General features: G+C 40.3%; 1 protein-coding gene across 3 annotated transcripts; it reads right to left on the minus strand.

Annotated features, from left to right (window-relative positions):
* Window positions 1–605: 605 nt before the first annotated feature.
* LOC110985992 (serine/threonine-protein kinase PAK 1-like) lies at window positions 606–27,990 on the minus strand. 3 transcript variants are annotated; one of them, XM_022247548.2, is made up of 14 exons: window positions 27,519–27,990; window positions 22,137–22,333; window positions 16,049–16,137; window positions 15,509–15,671; window positions 14,750–14,802; window positions 13,516–13,611; window positions 11,218–11,377; window positions 10,524–10,636; window positions 9,958–10,095; window positions 9,273–9,365; window positions 7,422–7,521; window positions 6,629–6,825; window positions 5,579–5,716; window positions 606–3,897 (listed from the first exon to the last, which is right to left on the minus strand). In XM_022247548.2, the coding sequence occupies exons 2-14, from the start codon at window positions 22,315–22,317 to the stop codon at window positions 3,814–3,816; spliced, it is 1,605 nt and encodes a 534-aa protein (XP_022103240.1). In that variant the 5' UTR covers window positions 22,318–22,333; window positions 27,519–27,990; the 3' UTR covers window positions 606–3,813. The 3 variants fall into 3 exon arrangements, with proteins under 3 accessions (XP_022103240.1, XP_022103241.1, XP_022103242.1); XM_022247549.2 differs by lacking the exon at window positions 27,519–27,990 and adding an exon at window positions 27,195–27,423; XM_022247550.2 differs by lacking the exon at window positions 27,519–27,990 and adding an exon at window positions 26,239–26,449.
* Between the last annotated feature and the right edge of the window lie 9 nt (window positions 27,991–27,999).

Raw genomic sequence — 27,999 nt, forward strand, 5'->3', positions numbered from 1 at the left:
TGTTAACTTTTGTAGCGCCATAAGTAATTTTAGGTGGATATGTGCGCTTTATAGAACTTCTTTATTGTTATTATTGAACTCCAAAATACGCATCGTAATTTGAATCCAATGTCGCCCATTCTCCAAATGACATAGCAATATGTATTAAGTGGGCATTTTGAAATGATTCAAACGTGTACATAAGAACATCTAAGGATCAGTGAACCTTATTTTGAGTAGTTTGTAAAGTGGTTCGAAAACTGCTAACCATACTTTCATGAAGTTAATATAGCATTCTTCAATTTCATAGAGTCCTGTAATGGTTTTAGTCGGATAGGTTTTGCTGCAATGACACACGTGTAATAATGACTCCAAGGCGTAACAGGAAGAGAATATCCTACATACATGTATCCAGCACTGACGATGTTGACTGCACGAATACTCTCAGTGTTCACGAAGCAAAAACCCGTGCACAAATGGAACAAAGGTGTGCACTCAGGCTAAGAGTTAACATTGAGAGACTCGGGTTTCCACGTTCGTGCAACAATGGGAAAGTCAGAGAATAGAACTCGGCACTGTAGATTCTCTATGACTTAATGTCAAGAAGGTCACACTTTTTTACGATCTGTGTTTCCAAAGTGATTTATTGTGGATATCCTGTTAAAAACACGTTAAGTTAGTAAATTTGCATCTATATACATGCTTCTTATCCTCATCTTCATAGCATCCATAAAAGACTTAAGTATTGATGTCAGCACCATTTCCCATGTTGATTCGATACGTGTTTTACAAAGAGCAATCTCTCTCTACCCAATGACTGATTAATCTGCTTCCCATGAAACAATGCGTGAGCATCAACTGTCTCTATCACACATACATAGACACTTGCTACAGATTACTGGCTCCATTCGAGCCAATGAACTTATTGCTTGCATTCACTAGAACACATAAATACGATTGTGTATTACTTATTTTCACTAAAGTCGATGGTGAACAGTTAGGTGGCTTGTAAGTTGCGATGATTATGTTTTCTCTTCACATTTGTACATATACCTCAATTTATTAAGGTGCAGCTGGGTGTGGGGGCGCACAAAAAGCTACATACACCCACACAGCCTCAACTGAGACAATAGGTTATTCGTCACCTGGAGAGGGATACGCATACAGGGTGGTATTCAGTTAACTGTTGACCATGGAAATTATAGGAGTGCCGGTATGGGAAATATGCCGGTTGTAAAAAAACCTGGATAATGTGTTCATTTTTTACCTTTTCATGCGGCTTTTGAAAAGAAACCTACGTGTATGTATGCACACATCAACCTTTTTGTTTGAAATGAAGTTGGATCCAGTGAGTTGGATCCAGTGAGTTGGATATGAACTTGGAGTGTCCTAAATGGAATAAGCGTGTTGGAAGAAATAATCCACGTTGATACGATACTCATCTCATTCCTAAATGGTCCCCAATAGCGCCACAGATAGACGTGGGAGACACGTTTTGAGCGATGCACTTCAAATGAACCAGGTCATCTGCCAAACGATGAGGAGTTAAATTTTCGACAGTCATATTAGTTTCAACTCTGTTCAAGGTTTACCACTTTTGAGTGCTGTCTGAGATGGCAATCTGATAGCTTCCACTGTCCATGAATTCAAAGCAATGCTTAGTTGGTGGGAATGATTGTAGATGACTCGGCAGAGATTGGGGGGGGGAATACACTACATGTACCATCTTTGCATATATTTGCAGATTCTCAGAACTGTAAACATGGTAAACGTCTGACCAACTGGTCTCTACAATGCACTTGCACTATTTATCATTCCATCAATAAAAATCGAGAAAAACCTATCCTTGTTCATAACTGTGCGGAAAACACAAAATAAATTTAGAAATACCTATTGACATCACCAATTATTCCAACTCTTACTTTTCAGTAGACATTGCAAAATACTATCCATAGGATAAATTTCAGAATTACAAAAATAATTAGTTATCTACGACTACATTAATTGTGACATCTACGGTTCCTTTAGGTTTTTTTTTTTCCTTTTCAAATAAAGTCAATAAAAAGCTGTACAGCAGATCTAAAAATTGGCAAAACTGTCCCTGGTGGCGCATTGTCAACTGGTTTGGTGACAACATGTACATGTACTTCTGGGTCATACCAGACAAACAAAGCTAGCTCTATGGAGAAATAAGACTCAAGGTGGACCCTGACCACACATAGCCAACCAACTGCTTCATGGAAAAAAGACCTACAGCCATTAAGGAATCAATAAGGAGAGGACTTGGCAAGGCCCTGAATCTGTCCCTAGGGGTGGATTAGGGGTTGGTCCCATCCTCTCCTAATCCTCTAAAAAAAAAAAAAAAAAAAAAAACCAAACAAAAACTATCCCGAGATACTTGGGGCATTCAAAATGAACCGGATTGTTGGATTTGATGTCCTTCTTAACAATTTTCCCAGGGGAGCACGCCCTGGATCCCTCTAGTCTCAAAATCCATAAGGGGGTCCCAAGCCGCTGCATTTGAAACCCACCCCCCCTCTGATAATCCTTGGTGCACCCCTGCCAAATCAAATATGTACACACCTACATGTACTACATGTAACTTCACGGATCTGAAGCATCCACGTAGTGCTATTGATCCATATACAAGTACACATACACTACAGGGTCATTCCATGAATTTGGGTATGCAAAGTGCCACAGTCTGTTTAGCCTTAATCTCATGCAAATAGTTGCGAGCATAAACGGTTTTACCTTGCATTGAAGCCCTACACTTTAGGTAATATGCCTCTACTCTACATGTACCAGTAGGTATTTACATGTACATATCATTAAATACACCGTGCAATCTTTCCTTGTTTAGGTTAATGACCTTCAATAATTCTTAACAAATATCAAATTAACATATACAAAATGCATGTATATCAAACTAGTTGAACAATTCAGGTTGCTTAGATAGGTTTGTCTCTTTAACTTACTTTCTCTCACAAAACATGTACAAATCAAAGTGGCCTCAATGTACATGTATTACGCATCACTGCTTATGACATACGTATTCTAAAAAATCTACGGAGCCCAATCCATGGAGAGTTTGTTTGGACTGGGATTAAACTCTTGTGTAGGCCCAGTCAAGGCACCTTAGTGCACAACATACAATGCCGGTCATGGCTAGGTTCCTCGGCACAAAGGCATGGGGGTGCTAATCGGAAATTATTCTTTAAGGATTCTAAAACGAATAGGAAAAAAATGAACATTTCTTGAAAAGTGGCAACTTTTTTGTACCTGGACATGGGATTTCCCAAGCTGCTAATGAGGACTCAAACGACACTGTCAGGTTCAGTGCTAGCTTGAAAATGCACAAGTGAAACTTTGACATTTCATGAAACATATTACAGGGCAATATAAGGAAGACAAGCTAAAAGTTAATTCACCCTACCACTAGGAATAGTGCCATGCCAGCCCCGATAAAACAGACCACCATTTTTGTACACTGTTAAATCCTTGATATGGCTACAGGCGCTAAGGCCACACAATCTGGATTAAAAACTTGTTGGGCTATACTGATAAAAACAAGGGAGTTGTAACAGTAAAATAGGTTATAAAAAATAACGTACAAATCTGCCCCAGATAATCGGTATCAAGAACAGTATCAGAAAGGTCAGTTGCCTGGACTTGCTAGAAATACTTGGGAGGGAATTCCAAACTGGTCATCTTGAATCATCCAATCAAGTGATAACAAAACTTACATGTTCATAATTATATACCACACCAGCTGCTACCAAGGACCAAGACTTGAGGAGGAGACTAGGCACCAGTGGAGACGGCTACTGGAGACTAGTGGCGGGCGCTGGCTTCCTTGGCTGCCATGATTAGGGGCACCAGACTCTTGAGGGGCTTGGCCATTTTCAGAAAGGGGTGCTAGAGTCAGGGGAGAAGATGGGTACAAAATACAAGGCTGAGTTAGATCAAGTAATTGAATATCTGAACATTCAACCATCCAGTTGATCCAGTATTCAAATACAAAAAAAAGTGTTACTTGGAGCTTTGCATGGCTGAGTGGTATACAAACAGGTTTGTTTGCAGGTACAAAATGGAAACAATCCCTTTTGGGAAGAAGTCTTGGCTCTGCCAGGAGTTGCTGGTAAGAACAGGTGTCATTACCAGAAGACAAACAGAGCATGTTATTTAAGAAGGCCCCCTCCAAAAAAAATGAAATGTTGGGCACATAACTTCACTGTTTTCACAAAGAGGCAAATTTTTCAACGGAGAGTAAGACTTTGGTTTCGAGAAAATCGCATTTGAAGTTGGTCTCTTTTTCAATAGCTTATTTCCCCAGTATTTGACTTGCGTTTGACTTTACGAAAGCTACTGCATGAAAAAGGGATCCTAAAAGACAAAGCTACTAAATAATATTCATAGATGTCACTTAACCACTACCAGCCGGGGACTCCAAAATCGGAGCCGTATGGTTTATATGCGTGGCCGGGGTCTCCGAACTCGGACAAAGGAAACAGGGCCCTGTAACAAAAGACTGTACTCCGAACAAAAGACCAGGCTGCTGGGCATTACCGGCATTTTTCACTCTCAAAAGTGGTGATAATCCAGTGTTATTTTGAAACCGTATACCAGGGTTTGGGGCATTGAGAGCAAGCGGATTACCACCGGGGACAAAAGCGCTCCACCACCGCAGCAATGAGCCACACAGCACCGCTGCACGCTAATCTGGCCCCTACTGAAAAGAGGTCAGCAGTGCAGTGAGCCAGGTTCGTGAACAAAAGACAGTTGTATAACACCACACAATCTGGGCTCTGTTTACAAGGCTGCAGGCCTGGCTGAAATACTCGGGTGTCAATGAAGGTCACCTGTCAACTTAGGGTAGTGCCTGAGGATTACTTGGTGTGGCTATAAATGACCGTTAAATGGAATGATGAATTTTTGAACGGAAAAAATGACAGTCATGCCGGCCCAGCATCATCAACATTGAAAAATGCCCCGGCACGAAGTGGTTAAATTTGTTTATTTTGTAAACAAACAAGTTTGCCTCTTTGTGAAAATGCTAAAATTCAGACGACTTTTGTCATAGCATGCTATAGCATGTGCCAGGTGCAAAATTGTTACATTTGTATACATTGCCAGCGTCAAACTCAACTCGCTTCTACATGAAAACTGCAAAATGAGTTTGCCCAAAAATTTGCCCTTTGTTGCTAACGCTGTGTCTATGGAAGACAAATTTACCTCTTCACGAAAACACAAAATGCGGTATAGTTAAAATCTGCCCAACGTAGAAAACCATGATTTGACTGATTTCAGCAGATTTGGTAAAAATTGATCACCATTTGAAGTTGTAGGCATTGCATAGCCTATTTTGCCAAAGAACCCCTAAGATTTGGGGCCCAAGTGTCCCTTCATGAAAATGGTGATTATAAGCATCAGCTGACATTGCCTCTTGTTCACTGACATAGAGTGGAGATAATCCCGTCATTTTTCAGGGATGGGGGAGACGTTTACATTGGCCGAACAAAGGCTTTTTCTACCTTACCTATCTGTCATGTCTATTCACCGAGTAGAAGTTGTCTTAGAAAATGGAAAGTTTACATACCTGCAGCAGTTCACTGCTACCAACCCGCTTGTCAACGTCAGTCTCTAGACATTTGCTGAGGAAGTCCTTGAAGACAGCTGTCAACCTCTCTGGGTGCTGGATCTCTGGTGTGCCATTGGTTGCAATCAGGTACAGTGCCTGCAATGTGAACACATTTCTGTGTATTGCCACTCAGCCTTTTCTGTGCAAGATAGAGTACTTATTGAGCCTAGTTCCCAACCTGACCTAGAGAGACGCAGGCAGCGCTGCCAAACTGTTCCCAACGATGTGGAACGACATGGAAGTGCTTTATCGCGGCTGACACAAACATGGACATAGATACAGTAGTCTGCTACCTCAGTTCATGCTTAAATTTCGCGAACTTCCGGGTCATTTTTTGTTACAGCTAAGAAGTGAAACCCACAGTGTCAATAAAGCTCCTGACCATAAATACAATGCATCAAACTGAATCTCCAGTTTAGCTTTAAGAAACGGAATAGCCCTAGCATAATGGCTCTTTAATCAACACACAGCGCACTCCATGCGTGCACCAACCTCCATATTAGGAAATCTTTTACAACTAACTGCAGAGGGGAGCATACCATAAGGAGGCTTGATGGGTATTTGAAAAAATTGAGGCAAAACTGTTGAAAAAAAAAGGTTATTTAAAACTTATAATTTTGAAACTAAATTTGAGTTTGTAGCTCAAACGGTATTCATAAATACATGTAGGAATAACTATGTGCTTGGCCAGCCTAGGTGAGTGGATGCTGATAATGCCCGAACCCAAGGCAAGGGACATTATCAGCATTCATTCCCTGATCACATACAAGTATTTATTCCCTTAGTAAAGAATCCATGGTTAATTTCTGTGGAAATGAGCTTCACTGTCTAGTTTACAACGTATGACATACGGTTGCTCCCCAATTGATTGCCTGCTGTCGTGGTGGCTGATCTCAGGGAATCACACTGAGCGGTCACCTGGTGCTTCGACCTCAATTGTACGGACACTAATCAGGGCCTTGCACAGAGAGATCACTTTGCCTTGTCGACAGGAATCGACTGACTCACCCTGAGGGGGTTCTCGTTCAGGTAGGGCGGCTCCCCTTCTATCATCTCGATGGCCATGATGCCCAGTGACCAGATGTCCACCTTGGGCCCATACTGCTTGCGGGTGACAACCTCAGGGGCCATCCAGTACGGGGTGCCCACCATCGTCGTCCGCTTGCTCTGCTCGGGGGTTATTTGGGCGCAGAACCCAAAGTCGGCTGTAGGCGCCAACCAAGAGGACACGAGTTCAGTTGTGATTGACAATCTTAATAATCTTCAAGGAAAATTGCTTTTAAAAAGGCCAACTGGAATGAAAGGACCATATTTTTCGGCACTCCTGGTGCCTATGACCACTTTCCACACATTTCAACTTATGCAGTGGTTAAATATGACAGCCAAAACAAACTTCACTTTGGCACTTAGATGAATGTGAAAAGTTGGTTTGTCTCTGAAAAGCAGCTCTTATCAGATTTTCAAGGCAACAATACTTTTCTTAGGAACCAAACTGTTTTTACACGATACACAGTTTGGAAGTCTTTTGATGGACATGTGCCTACTCATTCCAACACTGTTACTCAGCAAAGGGCTTGATGCTTTCTGCTGTCTAGTGTGGTATTATGGATCTGAACTGACAGATTATCCAACTGGACCGTTTTACTCCCTCCAAATGGGTAGTCTGCCGAGCTGAACAAATCACATGAATTGCTGCTTCATTGTGTTTGAGCAAACAACTACTAGAGAATAGTAGTTCAACAAAAGAACAATGTAGCTATCACAGTCCGTCCTCTGAAGCTGTGGAGGAAAGACCACTTACTGAGTTTGACACCGCCGTCCATGCCGAGAAGAATATTGTCACTCTTGATATCTCTGTGGATGACGTGATTGCGGTGAAGAAACTCCAGAGCTTGCAGGCACTGAAACACAACAAGGGTCACTACCGCATGAAATCTTGTAAGTATATACGGGTTACCAGGAAAGGAAGAGATGCAACCATATATGATGAGCAGGGACGCCAGCTAGCCTCAGTCACCTCTCTTTCTACAAAGTCATTCCGTGTAAAACCAACTAAGGGGTTGAACCCCACCATTTTCAACTTGGTGCATGTTGTATGTATGTGCGGTAACTGGACCCACAAACAACAGTTAAGAGAAACTATGTGAACCAACCGACTTGAGGAATATTGTGGATAAAGAATTCTGCATCCCTGACTTGACAAGATGTCAACAGCTTCTCATGGTGAGTTATGAGATGGCTCCTAATCTACTAGCCAGATTTGTTGATACGGGTGTTTTAGAAAGGTGATATCGTAAGAAATCCAAATACCTCACTAGCTTTTGCACTGCAAAGCAACTGAGATATAATGGCCTTCGGGCCTTTACCTTATCAAAGGATCCAGGAAATAATTTTTTTCTTAGAATCACTTTTTGTGTATCTCTGTTCTCTACTTAAATGTATGGAGACTGTTTGACTTTTTTTTAAGCTACCTGAACTGAACAGTGCACTTTTTAAACATTCCAAAAAGACGTACCATTTCTGGACAATGAGGGGGCTTTTACTTTGATTTTAATCAAGGAAGGCATGGTTCAGTTTGCAAGTTTTCACATTCAAATTGTGAACTCCACATTTGCTACCTGAAACCTTTTCTGTGAAAAGATTGCTTGCTTGATTATTGCCATATATTTACACAACAATAAATTGTTAAAGGAAATGAAATTTACGACAATAGTTTTTAAAAAAAATCTAAAGATTTTCTGTGCACAAATCAGTGCAACATTGAGGCTTAGTGCCTTGGATGTCATCATAGTTTTGCTCATGAATATGCAAATTTGCATTGGCAAAAAACCCCAAAGCTCCAAAATTTGGGTTAAAATTGCAAAACAAAACTTTTAAAGCAGGTAAACTGAAACCCAGAGGCACAATTTCAAGGGCTTTAGTATAATTTAGTAAAATATTTCTATTTCATGGTCCCTTTAAATTTGTAGATGATATGATCTTGGAGTCTATATGAAAATCATACCTGAAACATGAAAATATCGAAAATAAATTCAAATGGGTTTGGGTTTGGCTATGAGTTTTGCCTGACATCACTGGTGTATTTTTTGCAGGGGTTAACAAGGAAAATTGACCAGTGGAAATATAACATGAGATAGTTTCAACTCTCCTAGGGCTGAGTCGATTCAAATAATCCACTCTTTGAATATTCGACCTTCAACTTGATCGCATATCCGAAAATTCGGTCATACCGACCAGCAGATTGTTGATGAATAAACCGCACACAAAATCAGTTGCAATAACACACACAATTGTACATTACAATCAATATAATAGCATAATAACTTCTCACATCTAAGAGTATCTCCAGCCAGGATTTAGCAAGATATAAGAGATGAACAAGACTTCTTGCCATTGAAAATTTCTATTCCTTTTAAATTGTTTAATGAATAAGTTACTTTGTTGTTGTACGCTTTTTGTCACTTTTCATTTGAATCTGCTTGAAACACGCCTCCATAGTGCAATTTTTTATTTAAAAACAAAGAAAATTTTCCCTTCCTTTTTCAAGAATTTGCATTCCAATATTCAAATTTGATGAATAATATTCAACAATCAGTCAGATATTCGGTTATTCATACATTCGGCACAGCCCTAAATTCTCCCCTTTGCTCACCTCTCTACAAACACTTGCTATCTGACCCTCGTCCATGCACGTCTCAGTAACAACATCAGTCAAAGAACCTCCTGCCAAAAACTCCATAACAACCTGGGAAAAAAACACACACACAAGTAGAAAGGACATTGTTATCAATATTAACGATTCAGAATTTGGGTACACTGGAATACCATGCCGTCAGGAAATCAGACATTTCACTTTTCATATCATAGTGGCATGTTCTGACAGCCATGTGGCTAGTCAACTGTGGCTTGCGTCTGTGCAAAGGAAAAGCGACTTATTTACAAAACATTAACAGAATTATCAAAACACCAAATAATAAGTACAACTACTGAATACTACATGAAAATATGATATACAAATCTGTAAAAACAATGGTGAAAATGTCCATTTGAGGCACAAAAAGAGAGAACATGTTTTCTGTGTTTCCAGATCCCAGGAGATCAAGACCTATATTATTTAACGCAGAACTTAGCTACAGACAATGAGAAGGAATACCTTTGTTACTGCTCACTGGTATATCTATGATTGAATAGAGACTAGGTGGCCCGTGAGAGACCTATGCTGACTTTGTTATCGAGTGCTCCACATCTGCCGTGCCAAACATGTACATGTATGAACCCATACATGCAACGCGCCATATCTGAGTTCTTGTAAGAGGCAACTGCAACTCTCGTCTTACCCAGAGTTCGTCCCCGACCAGGTAGCTGTCCAGGTAGTTGACGATGTTGGGGTTCTTGTTCTCTCGCATGACCAGGATCTCGTTGATGATCAGCTCTTTCTTGGGTTGCTGCTGGAGGTTCATCTGCTTGATAGCCACCTGATAATGAAATTATGTGCAAAAAGTGAGGGGGATGCATTCAAAATGACACATCTGATATGACAAAAACACCTCTTTTAGCTGTAAAAACAAAAATTCCTGTGTGGCTTCCATATTAAGTGCACATTTTTCATTGTCCTGGAGCAGCCACTGTAGCAAACTGTTTCCATGGGCCAAATGTGTGGCTTTAGGTTTCCTCATACCAAAATTGATTTCAGGGAAAGTGAGTGCAACTGACTTCTGCAGCCCAAACAGATCTCTGTAACAATTTTTTTTTTTTCATTCTGGGAATGGAAAAGCAGAAAATTTTCACAATGAACAGATCAAGTACTAGATGATCGACTGTTTTTGATTTTCAGTTGGTCTGCCATGAAAGCATTCTCGATTTTTTTTTTGGGGGGGAGGAGTTTCCGCGAAAAAGGCTTCACCTCTTGGCCTGTTCCAACTTCAATTGCTGTGTACACTACTCCCGATGCTCCTTGACCAATCTTCTCACACTTGGTGTACTTCTTCTTGGGGTCCCCAACACTTACAATCTGCCCTGTAAATACAACGCAAAAGAAAACTTTTTATTTTGGCCACTGCGCAAGGATGTCTCATTGCAGGACCACAACCACGCAGTTAACAGTAGGCTAAAGGACCCTCCTACTGCACCATGTGACCCATTATAGATGTGCATGTATATATATGCATGCATATCTGCCATTGTCGTTGGCACAGACCACAGTGCCATGTGCTTCACCTTACATAGGAAGAAATATGCCAAAGCTTCATCACTGGCAAAATATGTGAGAAACATGTGGAGCTTGCACCTACATGCAATACTGTACGTATACGGCATAAATAGTGATGAAGATTCCATTGTTATGAAAATTAGCCCAACTGTCAAGTTTCAGCATGTATAATGTATGATGTGCAGTGAATTCAACACAGCACAACCACATAACCTTGTTGCAATCTGAGACACAATGCAGCACCTAAACGCTATCAATTAGGCAGGTTCAGGAGTCAGTGAACCAATGACAGATCACTGATTGTAATCTGGATCCGCGTGAAACAAACAGGCCCCAAGAGTCTGAATTATTTAAATGACGTCCGTGGCTTTTCCTCGCCATCACTTACTCAGCTTCTCCAAGATCTCTTCGTCACTCATCTTCTTCTTCTTCTGCCTCTCTCTGGGTCTCTGCACATTACCCTCGGCACTGTTGGTGGTAGCCACAGGTGGAGGGGAGGCCGGGGCAGGGGTAACTTCGGGGGGTGGTGGTTCAATCCTGGAGTAATACTGAATGGGGGAGGGAGGTTGAAGTGTTACACCATTCACTCATACTGCACTCTTTTTGTGAGAATGTCTCAAAGGTATTCCACATGAATCTTAAACCATGCTTTTTGCACTTCATGCACTTGTAGTTGGCATTATTTCCAAATTTTTGTCTTTGAAAAAGGCAAGATTTTACCGGCCAACTCTTCACATACACACAAACATCACAAATGCTGATTTATTAGAGTCATTTGAAAGTATCTGTATGACATTTCTGACTGAAACCTCATGTTTTTCAACACTTTTGGGCGCATCCCAAGAATGATATTTACATGGGCTTTGCACAGCAGCCAAGTTCAATTCAGTAATTCTCTCTTCACGGTCTTCTTGGACTTTGTGTGTCCAAAACAAATGGGGTATTAGCTTGTTTAAACATGGGGGGTGTTCAAGACATGCTCAACGTTTTAACCCATCAGCCTTGCCTGAGTAGGCATATACGGTAGATGATCATGTTGTGTTTCAAGGTCCTCTGTCACTGTGTGGTTGACAACACCAGGGCAGTTAACCCTCCTTGGTTTAACAGCACAAATATGCACGAGTGCCCACAGTCACTCTCTTGCATGTGTTTTCTATATGGAACACAAACATGCACAGGTTCAGTGTGTACACAGTTGGTTGCCAACACAAAATGACACAGGGTCTTTTGTGCAGTCCTCTTCACTGCATTTGGTTTGCTGCACAACGATGCACATGAAACAGTGAGGCACAGTTCTTGGGCAGCACAAAAGTGCAATCTGATATTCCTGTGAGGGACAGTTGGTGCAGTGCACAACACAACACAGCTTCTTTCAGCTGTTTACCAACTGACCCAAAGAGTGACTTCAGCATAGGAGGGTTAATGCCCAATGTACGGGCATGTACATAAACACAAATACCGGTATTAGTGGCCGTGCTGTACAGTCAAGACTTCATCAAAACATAAGCGTAAGCAAAACCACACATGGATTTTAACAAGCTGTCGGACTATAGTGAAGTGTGACTCATATCTGGCGGGAGGACATTAGCCAGACATTTTCAGAAAAAGGCATACTGTACAAAGGTTTCCTGTTTCTTCACTCGTTTCACACCGGTACATTAACATCTGACAGTCAGGCAAAATTGATCTTAGATTCGACAGAAGTCTCTAGAAATAGCAAAAACAATACCAACAGACTATTAAAGTAAGTTTGCGACCTTTCCTGAATACCATGGTCCATCACTGGACAGGGAACAACTGCCACAATGTTTTATGAGCCATCGAGCTCCAATTCACCACTTCATGCTGGGAGACCTGTAAATCCTCTTTCACAATACCAGGTGCGTTTAACAGGATTCAGGTGAATTCTACATGTATCGCCCAGTGGAGTCTTTACTTGTTCTTATGCCTGAGTAATTCCCATTTGTACAAATGCATTCTGTGGAGAACAAGCACAGCCGTGAAACAAGAATGACGTACATGTAACTTCCACGACTTTCACTCCACGTACATGTAACTACCCAGTACCACAGCTTTCTGGAAACAAAATATGCGCTGCAGAGCCCTTATGTGTATGAAAATTAAAGATGGGGGGGGGCAGTGGGAATTGCCAAACATCAAAATTACCTACATGTATGTAGATCAGCCTGGTTTCGGAAATACAAAAACCAGGGTTCCCTCAGAAATCTAAAACCAAATTTCATGACTTTGCCTAGACTCCCGAGGCCTAAAATATGACAGTTTCAATGACATTTAATACCATTTTGCAGAGAGAAGTTGTTTTGGAGTTAAGAACTGGAGAAGTACCACAGCCACCACAATGGACCAACAAGGATATAGCCTGTGAATTTCTCAATATTCCGCTATCACATTACATATGGCCCATCAAAAAAGACCCTTGAATAATCTTGATTTCAATGACTTTCCATAACTCTTTTTCCTCTGATGACAGGATTCCAGGATACCTGTTTCTCCCCAATTTTCCATAACTCTCCAGGACAATCTTTTGAAGATTCTGACCATGGGAGTCCTGTGTCAAAAAGTTGTATGAGATCAGCCTCTTCCCAGCATGCTGCGGGCACGCCCATTGAGCTGACCCTCTGATGGCAGCTAAAGCGGTGTCCTGAAAAATGCCCACGTAGTTTACCTTAGACTTGGTGTGTTCTGGCCTCGGTGCAATGGCTGGTGCTGGCTCATCGTCATCATCCTCGTCCTCATCGTCATGTGATTTTGGGGGGTGCTTCTGCAAGCGAGAATGACATTAGAAAGACTATCATAACATGCATACTGGTATGCCGTTCATGCTTTGCACCCACGGCCAAAATGCACATTGTACAACAACCGACACTTGGTTTGCAATAAGCCTTCGGGAGTTAAATTTGAATAAAATCTGGTACACTGTCTTCTCTTACCGCACATAAACATAACAATTTGAATTCCCCAGACTAAAGACACTGTCACTATACCTCTTGATTCAGGGCAAGCTTTTGCATAGCGACCACCATCTCTGGAAAGGATTGGTTCCTTTGTGCCCTTCTTATCCACTGGAAAGAGTGTACCGGTGCAAGGCATCTCTTATGTAACAAAGCAAAACCTTGCCCGAATCGCCCAGTATAGCAACAATAATTGGAACTTGCCAAGCAACTTAGATGCGGATATTCTTAGGCATGGAACTTGTATTTGGACAAAAAATGAGGAAATTCCCATCTTTACAAGACTTTGTAGCGTTTTTCAGTGGCATGAGTGTGAAGTGAAAAATGAGGAAATCAGCTGAGCCGAGGAAAAAGTTGCATGCCTGTGTTCTGCCTTCCTTCATAAATGAGTCACATTTCTACAAACCATCCAAACCATGGCTTAGAAAGCCACTGGTAGCTATCATGACAAAAACAAACTACTAGATTTTACCATACTGCCTACGGTGGTCTGTCCTTATTAACACATTTTACAGGTAAAAGCCACTATCAAAATGACCTGATGACCTGATGACCGACCACTTCAAACACACATGGTGGAAAATGTACCACTTAGGTAAACAAATATTGACAACCATCATTGATACTTACATGTACATGTACACACAGATAACTACCCACAGAAATGTCAATATTAGATACAGGAATTTTAAGTAGTGAATACTGGCCAATTCCAGTGACCAGATTTCCACTGCAAAATCACTTTGTCAAAACAAGGTTACTGTGGATAAATGACAACGCAGACAAGAGCGTTTCAATACGTTTCAATAAGAAAGATATAGGAATTTAAAGTACTGACTACTGGCCCATTCCAGTGACCAGATTTCCAATGAAAAGTCATCACTTTGTCAACACAAGGTTGCTTTGGATAAGTGACAACACAGACAAGAGCGGCTAGCGTATACTCACTGCATTGAGTGATGTCTGTTCAAATGAGTCTTCCAGTGATCCCTTGTTGTTACCTGTAAAGATCAGTAAACACTTCATTTAGATTAGTCAAAATGGTCAAGAAACATTTACACCCACACCAAAGTGTGTTGCTCATATTCTGGTATAAATGCAAGTATCATTTCCATCTTCGGTAAAATACTTCCGTATTATGCAGCCCAATAGTTTAAACTTCACATTGTTGTTTTTGTTTGTCTAATTGACAGGTTCGTTATTTTCAATTATAAATTCACGCCTAATATGGAATAGAGCAACAGAACATGGACTGTTCTGACAGAGTATTGAGCATTCACAGCATGTACAGTAGAATACAGCAGTACATTTTATGTACATTTTGCAAGATTAGTCTCTGCATATTATAACCATTGCAGAGTTGTCAAGGCAGGTAAGGACAAGTGAAGGTTGAATGATAAAGTGGAAAGAAAAACTTTGATGGTTTAGTTACTTGTAGGTACTTTTTTGCTCATGAACTTGAGGCTCACGTGCCAAAACACCACGCCTTATTGGTCAGAAAAATTTTACATTCACATTTGACTGTACTGGAAAAGATGAAACACACATTATGCACTTTAAAAAATCAAGATTTTTTTTCCCAGGCCAAATATCATACTGTCTCCACGTGGTTAAGCACACCCCATCCAAAGGGGATTACACATGAGATCACTTTACTTGACTAGGAATCCACATAACACAACTTCATGCGGGTCCCCTAGAACTTACTGCTCAGGATGACCTTCTGTTGAGTCATGAACTTCTCATTTCTGTTGGAGTTGCTGTCGTCGTAAAACTTGAGGGCATCGAGGACGGCCTGAGGGTTCTTTTTCTGCTCTGTCTTTGTGATCTGGGAAGACATCAACAGCTTGGCCCAATGCTCTGGCATACCCTGTTAGGGAAATAATAGCAGTTTTGCATTTGCAATTAAATGTACCGGTTACCTGTACTAACTATGCGGTTGGAACCTGCTCAAATTGCACACCTTTTTTGTACACAAAACAAGTTCAGTATCAAGCACAGGCATTTCCACATTATATGCAAATGCATGAACGGAATCCATATCATCATGGTGCCCTTATAGATGTACATGTATCCATGGTGAACCAATAGAAGTTTTCAGGTACTAGATGTCCAAGTTATGTAAACATGGCTGATGCCATGTCATTTCTCTTTAAAACTTAACCCAAACATCAGATACATTCTTGTAAACAAACGCACCTAAATACCCCAACATATTTTGAGATCCCACTCCCCATTTAGTCTCACCGTGAATTCTCCGGTGACGCTATCAAAACCGACATGCACGGTGTGTTCAAAGCTGGTGGGGTAACTGATCTCTGGCCGCTGCTTAGAGGCTGTAAAGAACACACAAACACATTGGTACGGAGTATGTGATTATGTACAACTTTGAAAAGCAAGCTACATGTAGGCATTCTTTATTGTGAAAAACAAAGTGTGGAGAGGAACATTACAGTGTACACGAATCTCTTGTTTGAATTTTCTTATCGGTTTTCCATCTTCACCCCGGAAAAGTGCGATGAGGGTCGATCTGCTCAACTGTTTTTTTCATGGCTGGAGGCTAGATCAAAAATGATTCAACACAGTCCAACTCCAACAAACGTGATCAAGCATGTGTACATGTACTAGGTTTGGCAAGATAGATTTCATGTATATGTACTGGTATGTATACTGGTAAATAAGCCTTTTGCGAGTGAAATTTGAATAAAATCTGGTACACTCAGTTATCCGATTGCACACGTATACATGTGAACATAATTCTGAATTCCACAGACTAAAGACATGGTTGCTATGCATTTACCTCGTGATTCGGGGCATGCTTTTTGCCTGGTGACCCCATATTTTATTCAAATTTAACTCGCAAAAGGCTTATGGCACATGTACACACTGTATGTGAAAACGGCGACCACAACTGGCTTGACTGGGCATGCAGGAAGTCTACACATGTATTTTGGAACTGCATGTACATGTACATGTACATGTATACATGTACCAGTACCTTATTGGAGTGCTTTATACTTTTAAAAACACGTTAAAAGCAAATGTTGTCTTAAAAATAATCAACATCCTACTGACACGTACATAAACATGAACATTAATTTTGAGCACAGAAGGTCTTTGAAACAAATGTACATGTACCACCACAGGCATACATGTGTATGTACAGGTAGGGCCTACACTGCACATACATGTAACCTGCAATAACAGTAGAAAATTCAGGCACAGTGAGTACTTAAGAAAGAAGGCTACAATTCACAACTTTGCAGTATTGGGAGGAAATGAAAAGAAGAACTGCAAGGGTGAACTCATCAGGCATGCAACGTTTCCTCTGATCAGCTGATTTCCTCATGATCTGACACGTACATGTAGGTGCTTACATGTACATGTACATGTGCTTCCCACGTTATATTCATACATGGCATGTCAAAGTGAAAAGCCACTGCGACAAACCTTGCGGGCATGACTTAAATCTAAGTCCTCAGTTTTTATCAATTCCCCATTGTGTGAATGATAGCACAACAAATGTGAACAATGATTTGGGGGATTTTGTTCCATCTACATGGCTCAAGCTGACAGGAACAGGAAGAGTTTCCTAGACATAAGGGGGAACGCTGTCTCCGACTGCGGAGGAGGTTGAGATCCAACACAGATTTCACTACTCTATGACCTTGATAAAAACCCTTCATGGGCCTGACTGTCATGAGTAATGAGACACGTTTCTGCTGATCCCCAGCCTCCAAGGAGGACACACCGAAACTTCCCCGTCATTTCCTGTCCTGTCAACTCTCATCGTTACTGTGGTGTTGTGCTACAGTCCTAGACGGCTGACTGGGTGTGCGGGCAATCTTGCTGCAGATTCGTGTGAAGATGTCTTCACATGTGCATTGTACACAGGTTCAAGCCCGGAAATTTTGGAGCCATCAAAGGTTTAGCTAAATGCAGATTATGCTCATTTTTCTAGAGTTAACACTTCCTCGAAACATTATCAGTCCCTGTCAGTTCTCAGGATAGTCAAATTAATCAATTTTGCCATTAACTTAGCTGAAAGAGCAACTACGGTAACCGGTACTGTATTAACAGCTAAACCCTTGCAAATTTTTATGAACAAATGAAAACATCACATTGATTCTTAGACATGTTAGACACATATCCACTGGCATGAAAATGTACATGTACGTTACACTGTAGAAGCATATACCGATAACACAGCACTTTATGAAATGTACCATACAGTACACACTCTCCATGAATGTACATGTACAGTACATGCACTTGAGAAAGAGCAGGTCTAAATCATAACATAATGGTATCCACAACAAAATGAAATTCCACATGCACAGTGGGTGCTTCAACCTCACAAATGGCATGCATCGGCACGCATGAATGGGTTTGAAGTTGGACAGTCCGACTGCATTAAGATAAGATCCATCAATTTGTGTCAAGAATTTCCTTGATGGAATGAACAAGTGAAGAGATTTTTTTTTTGCACTCTGTGCTTATGAAAAAAAATTATTTCCTGCTCGAGTAAAACACGGTATCAGCGATGTTAACAATTGATCACTGCTATTTTCATCCATTCTTTGAGCGGGAGCTCCTGTTGTTCACTTTAAAACTGTATCACATACGGCAGTCAACAAAGCAAAGTGTGTTGCATATTGTACTACCCACTGGTACCAGTGCACCACCACCAACTGAACTCTGCTGACTATTGACCAAGTTGTGGTTATCTACAGTACATGTACACATTGTACAATTCATACATGTACATTAACAATGAGGAAATGTTTTGCACAGGTCTGCAAATGTACCACGGATTTATTGGCTTCATACTGCATTTGTATGCAGACTGACTTTTTAAGAGAGGATGATTAACAGATTAAGAAATAAAGAATAATGCAAACAGCTCAACATGTACATTGAGTCACTAAGTACCTTTTTTTTTGAGTTACATGAACTGAAAAGTTCACTTTTAAATATTCCAAATTGAACAAGCTTTTCTGGACAAGTGAGGGTGCTTTTCCTTGGATGTAAATCAAGAAACACATGGTTCAGTTTGCATGTTTTCATATTCAAATTGTGAACTCCAAATTTGCTATCTGAAAACATTTATGTGAAAAGGTCGCTTGCTTGATTATTGCCATGTACCGGTACTTACACAACAATAAATTACCACAGAAAATGAAATCTATGATAACAGTGTTTTAAAAAATCTACAAATTTTCTGTGCACAAATCAGTGCAACATGGAGGCTTGGTGCCTTGGATGATTATCACAGTTCTTCTCAAGAATAGGCAAATGTGCATTAGCATACAAACCAAAAAAGCTCCAAAATATGGGTTACAATTGCAAAACAAAATTTCAAATCAGGTCAACTCGGAGGCGCAATTTCAAGGGTTTTAGTACAATTTAGTTAAATATTTCTATTTCATTGTCCCTTTAAGCATGTTAAGTGTGTGTACATGTATGACCATATTGGATAAACTTCCAAGTGAAATTCATTTTAATTGAGAATACAGGTGCCATCTTAATCTGATATAACAACGTAACATTTCGCTCCTCCAGTTGTTACGAAGTTAGAATCATTTTTGGCTGCTTAAAACAAACAAAAAGCTGTCGCAAATCATTTCGAAAAACCTAAAATATCAACTCTAAGTACTCCCCAAAATACTTCCTACTAACTTGTGTCTGGATCTCAAACATTTCTGAAGACAACCTGTCTCATCTCGTCAAAAAATATTTTGGTTACTCGCAAAATCGTTACGTTGTAAACAAAAAAGTTCGCGCAACTTTCAATGTTTGCCCGAGTCGGGATCGTACTGCAAGCCTGCATGCCCTGTCACGTGATCGTCACATGACACAGACATGCCAAGTTCCCGCCATTCCTTCATCGTTGAGAAATTTCAATCTAAGTTTTCGTTACCCAGACGTTACGCGGTGACAAAAAGTAACAAGTTGCGGGTTTCTTTTCAAGACATGAAGGTAGAATTTACCTGAAACTTGACGTATTTGCCAAAAAAGAACATGATAGCCACTTAAAACTTACAAATAAAATGAGCGTATGAAAGGAAACATTTTTACCCTTCGAATCGGAAACGCCTGTCGACATCACCATTTTCATTTTGCGAGTTTACCTGTATGCTAATGTCCGTTAACGATGTCATGACACGCCGACCTAGTGGTCCATTCACAGCATGCTGTGTCAAGTCGGTACATGTGCACCGGCTACTGTCTTGTGAGCCGCAGAACATTCGGTGGCAGTGACCACATTGAAACAGTGCCTCTCGGGAAACAGTCACCGGCGCGCGTGTGCCGTGCCGACTCGGCATGCTGGTGCTATATTGTGAATGGTCCACTGGGCCGGCGTGCTGTGACATCATCAACATACCGGAACATTAGTATGCAGCTCAAATCACAAAATTGGATATGGGGATTTTTTTGTTGACCTTTTTGGCATAAATGCTTCGTGACATCACACTTTCTTCGCATTCCACTTGAATAAAAATGTGGACATACGGTATCTCTGCAACTCTGAACTCTTTGGAATTTCTTCATTATCCAGTAAAGACAAGTTATGTTTTTAACTGTCAACTACATGTACGCCAGTGGGTGCGTGACAAGTTTTTATAGGCCTATCCGTTCAGTCATGACAGTCCAACCTCGTTAATAACAGCACTTTAAATACAAGATTCTCCTTTAACAAGAATTCTTTTTTATGCCCCAATCCTAAGTTTTTTTACATTTTCATTATAAAAGGTTTCTTTTTTATTCACAAATGTTGAAGCCACTGCAATATGTGCAATGTTTGGTGACAACTGTAATGCTTTATGAGATCAAAATTGTTTCGCATTAATTCCCATTCATCGGAAAAATGGACAGGTTTTAGAATATGTTTGTATCCTTAATTTATTTGAGATCACTATTCATTGACTGCAGACATGAAATGTTGTTGCCATTGTTACAGCAAATCTAATGCAGTTCCCGGTGTAAATTAATGTCTGTATTGTGACAGTTTTCCCATGTGTAACGAAGAAACCGGTTTCTCTGTTACCCCTGAAATGAGTCATAAAGCTCTTTAAAAAAAACTAAAAACTTCAAAACACTTAATGTTTCTGGAAAAGGTGCGCAAGCTAAATGGCATGCATACCAATGAGCTGTGCCAAAAGCAACTTTGTGTTAAATCAAATGAAACTTTGCAAAATAATTTTTTAAACAGCCCAAAAGTGAATTTTTGGGGAAAATGCTTGCCCATTTTTATGCCACCTGAAACAATATCTAGAAAAATTAACTTGTGATGAGAATATATAGTACACTGTATGTACAAAACCAAATTGGCAACAGTTGAAAAGAAACCTTTACTAACCAAAAATAACATGCATAGAACCATCATATTTGGTTTCTCTGTTGAACATCTAATAATTTCCTGCACCACTGCACAAATTTAGTCTGTACACGTCAAGTAGTTATTCAAAGCAAAAATCATTTACATTTATTGCCTGTATGGATTTTTCAATTACATATCAAAAAGTTTTGAATTTGTTTAGGCAATTTTGAAATTTTGACCACCATGTCACACATTTGGCCCCCTATTTAAAATAAAGACAACATACATGTACAAGTATAGTGCATATACATGTACATGTACATGTCCAAACTGTGTGCACAAAGGCTGAACTTTAGTATGTATACCTGTATGTACATGTGCATGGACATTATTGCTTTGATTTGTCAAAACACCTGTGGACAGGGATTAATGGATTGGTCTATTCAGGTGTAGATGTACATGCACATTGCAACTTCCGCCTGTGCTTTGCACTTGTAAGCAAACCCACATACAACGTACCTGTATAGGTACACGTACCTTGTATGCATGGAGTATAAAGGGGTACCGTACAGAACTTCTTCCATGTTATTGTTATTATGCACATGGACACTGTATGCACTGTTATTGAGAGGTTGCCACAGGGTGGCCATTTTTCAAGTTTACGGTCGACAAAAGTATGGACGGCTTGCCACAAGTTGCATGTAAGCAGATATATGTACATGTATGCACAACTGGGGGACATTTCATGCAACAGAAAAAAGAAAAGATTTGTTAAATGCCACTATGAGAAATACTGATACGCTTACAAAACTTCAACAAACATCAACTTTCATGTGCGAAGCTGGTGGAATTTGTCAACCATTTCACACTCTGCACTGAAAAAAATGGCCTTTAAAACTTGTGGTAACCTCTCGGCATGCTTGGTGGCACATTGTACCATGTTGCATTTGCACTGGATATGACTTTCAAACATACATGTACATGTGCATTACTCGCACATGTACCGGTGCTTACATTTGTCTTCATTTTTGCCTTGCCAGGGCATCTTGATTTTTCTCTTCTTCTTCTCATCATCTGTGGGTGTGCTTGGGAGGGGCTTGGATCCTGGGCTGGAGGCGTCGCCTTTTAGCGTCCCACCGGTGCTGGTGTAACGCATGGGTGGAGCAGGAGGGCTCTCTTCCATTTCGTCACTCATTGGTGATGAGATTTAACTGTGGAAATTGAAAAAAAAAGAAAAAAGTAACTGGGTTTATAATGGTTACTAGAGCTGATATGGTTTGACCTTTTCAATTTATTTGGAATTCGTAATTTACAATGGGAAAATCGATGAGCAGACCATCAGCTCAACAAATTTCAAAAACGGATGAAGTTGAAGAAGCAAACTGAAAGAAATCAAAGACAGCAGGACTTTTATTCCAATCCAAATGATATTTAAAAGCTAGATTTGTGCTGATGTCATGATATGTACTATTCAGCCCCAAAACACACTTACGGTACATACATGTACCCGTACGACATCATGAAACAAGATTTTAAAACAATCCTGACTCAAAAAGAACACATTCACAGCTCCACAATATTTTGTCTTATTTTTAGAATGTAACCACTTGGCACCTGAAGACATGTCGCCCACAGAGGCTTTCTTCATGTGCATGGAGGTACACATGTACCGGTAGCATCTGTGATGCATTGATTTGAAGTATAGTAGCAGATGTCTTGACCACACACCCTCACACTTCAATGGTTACCATTTATCTTGTCATGCTTGTGCACAAAGGCACAATGTAGGCAGTCAGGTCTATTTCATCATGGCCAATCATTGTACATGTAAATGTATGTAGACAACACTGAGTGCCCTGAGGCAGAGCCTCACACAGGCTTGAGACAAAGAGATGAGTTTGGGGCGAGAAATACCGGTATTTAATAATATGTAAGACACTGCAAAAACTCCATCGGGTGATCAATTTCATTTTACAATAAATCTGGCCAATGCATATTTTTTCTGATTTGAAAGGTCAAGTTTTCTGCACCCAGGGCTGGTTCTAAATATGAGATACATTGTGCAGTACCACAGCATAATCCTAGAAATATGAAATAAGACTGCATGTCAGTTCACTGTCAAACTGCCGTATGTAGTCAGGGAATTACCCAAGCCCCCGGGGAGAACAGTTCATTGATGACTAATGGTGCTACCCTTGCAAAACAAAACACAATACCTGTAAATAATAGTACACATTTCATTCTGCATACGTGTTCATGTACATGTACATGATGTACCGGTATGTCCACATACATCATGTAACGTGACTTCCACAACATCTTTTAATTTCAACATGGCCTACCATGAAACCCTTCATAAGACACAATTAGTGAGGAAAACCAGATTAGTCATTGCTTAACTTGATTACAAAAGGAAGTTGCAGCTTTCACCCTAACTTTTGATCTACTTCCTCCATGCCCAGACCAACATCAAGCCTTTCTCTGAGCATTTCACAAACATGACAGAGGAGAGGATTAATTGTTACCTTGCACACACACACATTGTACTGCAGAGTTTCTCAGAACAGACTCACAAGTAACCAGTGATGGTAATTGGGTTATTGTTAGCGTACCGTACGATGATTACATGAGGCTGGTGTTGAAGTACAGGTACATGTACATGTATGTAATTAAGGATCTGCATGTGCATTGAATATAGAAAAGGTGACATTGAGTATACATAGAAAAGGTGAAAGTTAAGTAATCTAAGTAAAAGTAAAGCTAAAGTACTGGAGTAATTAAGTATACAAGTATGACAAGCAAGTGTGCATGAACAATCCAGATGAACATGTGCAGCGTGTAACCACATTCCCCTACCTTGCACAAAATGTGTGTACATGACATGCATGACGCGTGTATGCATCGTGCTACCGGTTTACAGTGCAGAGGGTAAGGTACAATGTACATGTACATACATGTACATGTACACAATGTATATACATGTACATGTATGTGTTCTAGAACATGTACATGTACACAGACAGGAACTAGTACAAACATGGCATCCATAATTTACCACGCAACAGTGGCTTGCGACCAATATTATCACTTTTAAAATCTGCCATTATTACCAACTTTTGTGATCCTGCACCTGTAACTTCATGGGAACGGCACTACACTTGTCAATTATTGTCATTTGAATTTATCAAATCTCATCTGACTTCTGTGCATGAGCACAACAGAGGTACTGTAGATGTATTGGCACATGCACTGGTATGTTATTGTGAAAAAAACTTGAAAAAAAAAATTAAAATGAGATCAAAAGCCACTTCAAAACCCCATGTAAAATGCCAACCCTACAATTTTGCAGTAATATCATCTGAAGTGTGAAGTACATGTGAGTAAGCCTTTACAATGAACTGAAATACTATCAAATTCATAAGTTTGCATTGAAACATGTACATGTAACAAGTGGTGACTGGTTAGAGAACAGGATAACGTACATGAACACCGACAAGCAATCAATTTAGAGATCCAACCATCTGCAAGGGGTACTCACAGTGCTGCGCAGAACGTTCCCACAGGATGAGCATATTAACATGTGTGGGTGATTCACGATTTGACTAGGTTTGGCCCATAGCAATGATGGCATAATACTGGCAGTTCTGTGCCTTGTTTTACACAGGCTGACAGAGCAACCCAGCTTACATCAGTGAGAGTGATGCTACATGTACATGTTCATGATACATGTACATTTTGTTTGGAGTTCACAGGCATCTAACCTGTGAATAACAGGGGAGTTAGGTTGGTGTAATGGTTCTTTCCTCACCTTCCACCTCTACGGTCCGGGTTCGATTCCCGACTCGGACCACATGTGGATTGGGTTTTCAGTCCCTACCTGATTCCGAGGATTTTACCCAGAACATTCCTCTGGGGCTTTCTTCCCACCACTAAAACTAAGACTGCTTCTCATTGTCTACTGTACTAGGTTTTTTCCAGGCTTGCGAGCTACAGCTACAGGAAACTGGCCTCCTAAGTACATGTATTAAGCAAAATTGGCTCATTAATCTGAGGCCTTAACAAACATGGCTAATGTACACTGTGAAATTTAAAAGAACTTCATAAAATGGCTTAAAATAATACGTACATGTGCATTAACACCAAGAAATGTCTAACTTTCATTTGTGTGAGCATATTGCCGTGCACAGCTTTTTTTCTCGCAGACAGAGTCTCAATACACCTACAGAGTCCCCTCAAGAGTTCACATAAATTTGCGTTCAATATTGTACACCTTCATAAATCCCCACCATCTGATTGGTGGTCACTTTCAGTATCATAGTCGGTATCATATGCAGTAGCGGGTCAACTCGAACCCGAGTCAGCTCGTACCCCAAAATTTACACCCAAGTTAAGTCGTACCCAAGTCAAGTCGTACCCGCGTCAAGTTGTACCCAGGTTAACTTGTACCCGGTCAAGTCGTATCCAAGTTAACTCGTACCCTATGAATTTCCACATTGAATCTGACCAATGGAAGCATTTCTCCTGGCCGCAAATGACGACAGAAATGACGGTGCATTCCTACATGTATATTCTCTGCTCTGTTGACATGTATTGTTGGGAATATTAAATCAAGATAATGAATATGAAAAAATATCATTTGTTGAATTGTTACTGCCGTCGCCATGTTTTCTCTTTTTTTTTTTAGAGATGATCCTGTGAAGTCTTGATGCCAATGGTCACACTGTACATCAGAGCGGGCTATGCGGCAGACGTTGAACGTTGTTGGAAAACAAATTCGAATACAAGTACAGCGTGCAGTATAAGCATGAACAAAATGGAAACAAGCACGACTGAAATTGCAGCTTTTGGCATGCAATAATTTGAGTGACTTCTTTTCTTCGTGAATTAGTAAAATAATAGCCCGAGCACCTCCAGCCAAACAGTTCTATCACAAAATTTATAGTACAGTTTGCGACAGTACTGTATAACCAGAAGCACATGGGCCAGTAAAATAAATGTATTAATGATGTGCTGTTTACGATTGTAAATGTTTTGAGTGACTTCTTTTCGCAATAAAATTTGATAGACAATTAGAAAAAAGTGTAACTTTTTTTTTTGCGGGCGTAGTATGCATCACCATTTTGGGAGTATTTGGGGACTGGCCATCAACCTTCCCGCTTGGGTAGTCTTGGGAGAATGAAGCTCAACTTCAGCCATCTAGTACCTGAATGGTCCCGCACTGTAGGCCAACCAAACCAAACAGCCCTTTTCAGGGCAACCGCTATCAAACCAAACAGCCCTTTTCAGGGCCACCACATTTTCCAAAAAGAGATACATGTATGCTTTACCTGCAAAGAATAAAAAATGAATTATTTTCAGTTTTTTTAAAGTTTAATAATAATTAACTATTTGAAATATATTTTTAAAAATTTTCTCGTAATAGAGTCGTTCCCGTTGTTTTTACCAACAATCGCAGGGTAAATGTATGTTCGCACTGCCTTATATTCTGAAACTAATTCTGAGAAAAAAACTATTTGTTGAAATCCAATCACTTGTACTGACTAATGAAAGGGGTACAAGTTAACTTGGGTACGACTTGACCCGGGTACGAGTTGACCAGGGTACAAGTTGACCCGGGTACAAGTTAACTTCGACTCGGGTATGAGATGACCCAAAATCTCATATGCCATGAATTATTTCATGCATGTATAAAATTTTATAATCAGTGATGGGACCATCGTGTTGTTTCCTGAACTTCACAAGGAAAGTATCAATCAAGGCTGATACAGAAAGAGTTCCATTCACCGTATTTCTACCTCCGTGCATACACCACACACAAACATCACACTATCACTAGGCACTGTGCACAAAGAGACATACCCTACATCCTACATGTAACACTGTTACACTGAGTCATGGTTCTTAGACTTACATGTACATGCAATCAATCATGTCAATGATTCGACATTCATGTATATTTCATGCTAAATTTGGCATTAAGGGCATTCTATCACATTCTGATGGCTAACAAACCATTACCCAGGAAAATTAATCATGTCCATAAAAATAGGCCTTGGCTATATGGAGTCTTACCGTACAGCTCACTACAGGCATGTACATGTACCTCCATAGGTGAAGCAACAGCAGACACGCTACATGATCACATACTGTACATAGTAACATAGGCATGATTGATTGGCATACATGTAGCTAGGGCCAAAAAGACACAATAAAAGATATCGCCCTGAATCGTCGCTACGCGTTGTAAACAATTCAAGCAATTTATCGTTGCAAAAGAAGCCAGAGTGTCGACGGAAAAGGTTTCAAAATTAAAAAGTGTATTCATCACGTTCCTGATATTTGGAGAAAACAAATTTTTGAGACGGAGTTTACCACAGAAAAAATCTCACAACTTACCTCAACACGGAAAACCAAATGGACCTTCTATCGTATGTGCTGCACCACGCCAAATATCCGGAAGTACAGTGCAAAAAATTCATATACAAACGAGTGCTTGCACCTTGCACATGTACGATGCACCTTCCTAAGATGAACAGGTTGACCTTTGACCGATATCTTTTGGCCAGGAATTTTCGAATGAGCTAAAAAACTGAAATACAAACTGAACAAATTTTATCTGGTTTCACTTTTAAGGAAACACTGAGAGACTTCCGAGTACTATTTAAAGAATTATACCGATAGACAAATTTTATCATTGAAGCAGAGGGTCTTTTATTAGGAGGCTCAATTGACCGAGCTTTTCACTGGTACTCTGAAAAAATTGCCATTATTTGTGGTGAAGACAACTGTTAATGGTTACCAGTAGCGTGCTTCTTACTACACAGGACACATGCCACTTAGACGCGTGGTGGAGGCGCAAATGGGAGTGGACTTGTGG

The sequence above is a fragment of the Acanthaster planci genome, linkage group LG14 (genome assembly GCF_054643075.1).
Source record: "Acanthaster planci isolate LZ-2023a linkage group LG14, COTS_SCS, whole genome shotgun sequence".
Lineage (NCBI taxonomy): Eukaryota > Metazoa > Echinodermata > Asteroidea > Valvatida > Acanthasteridae > Acanthaster > Acanthaster planci.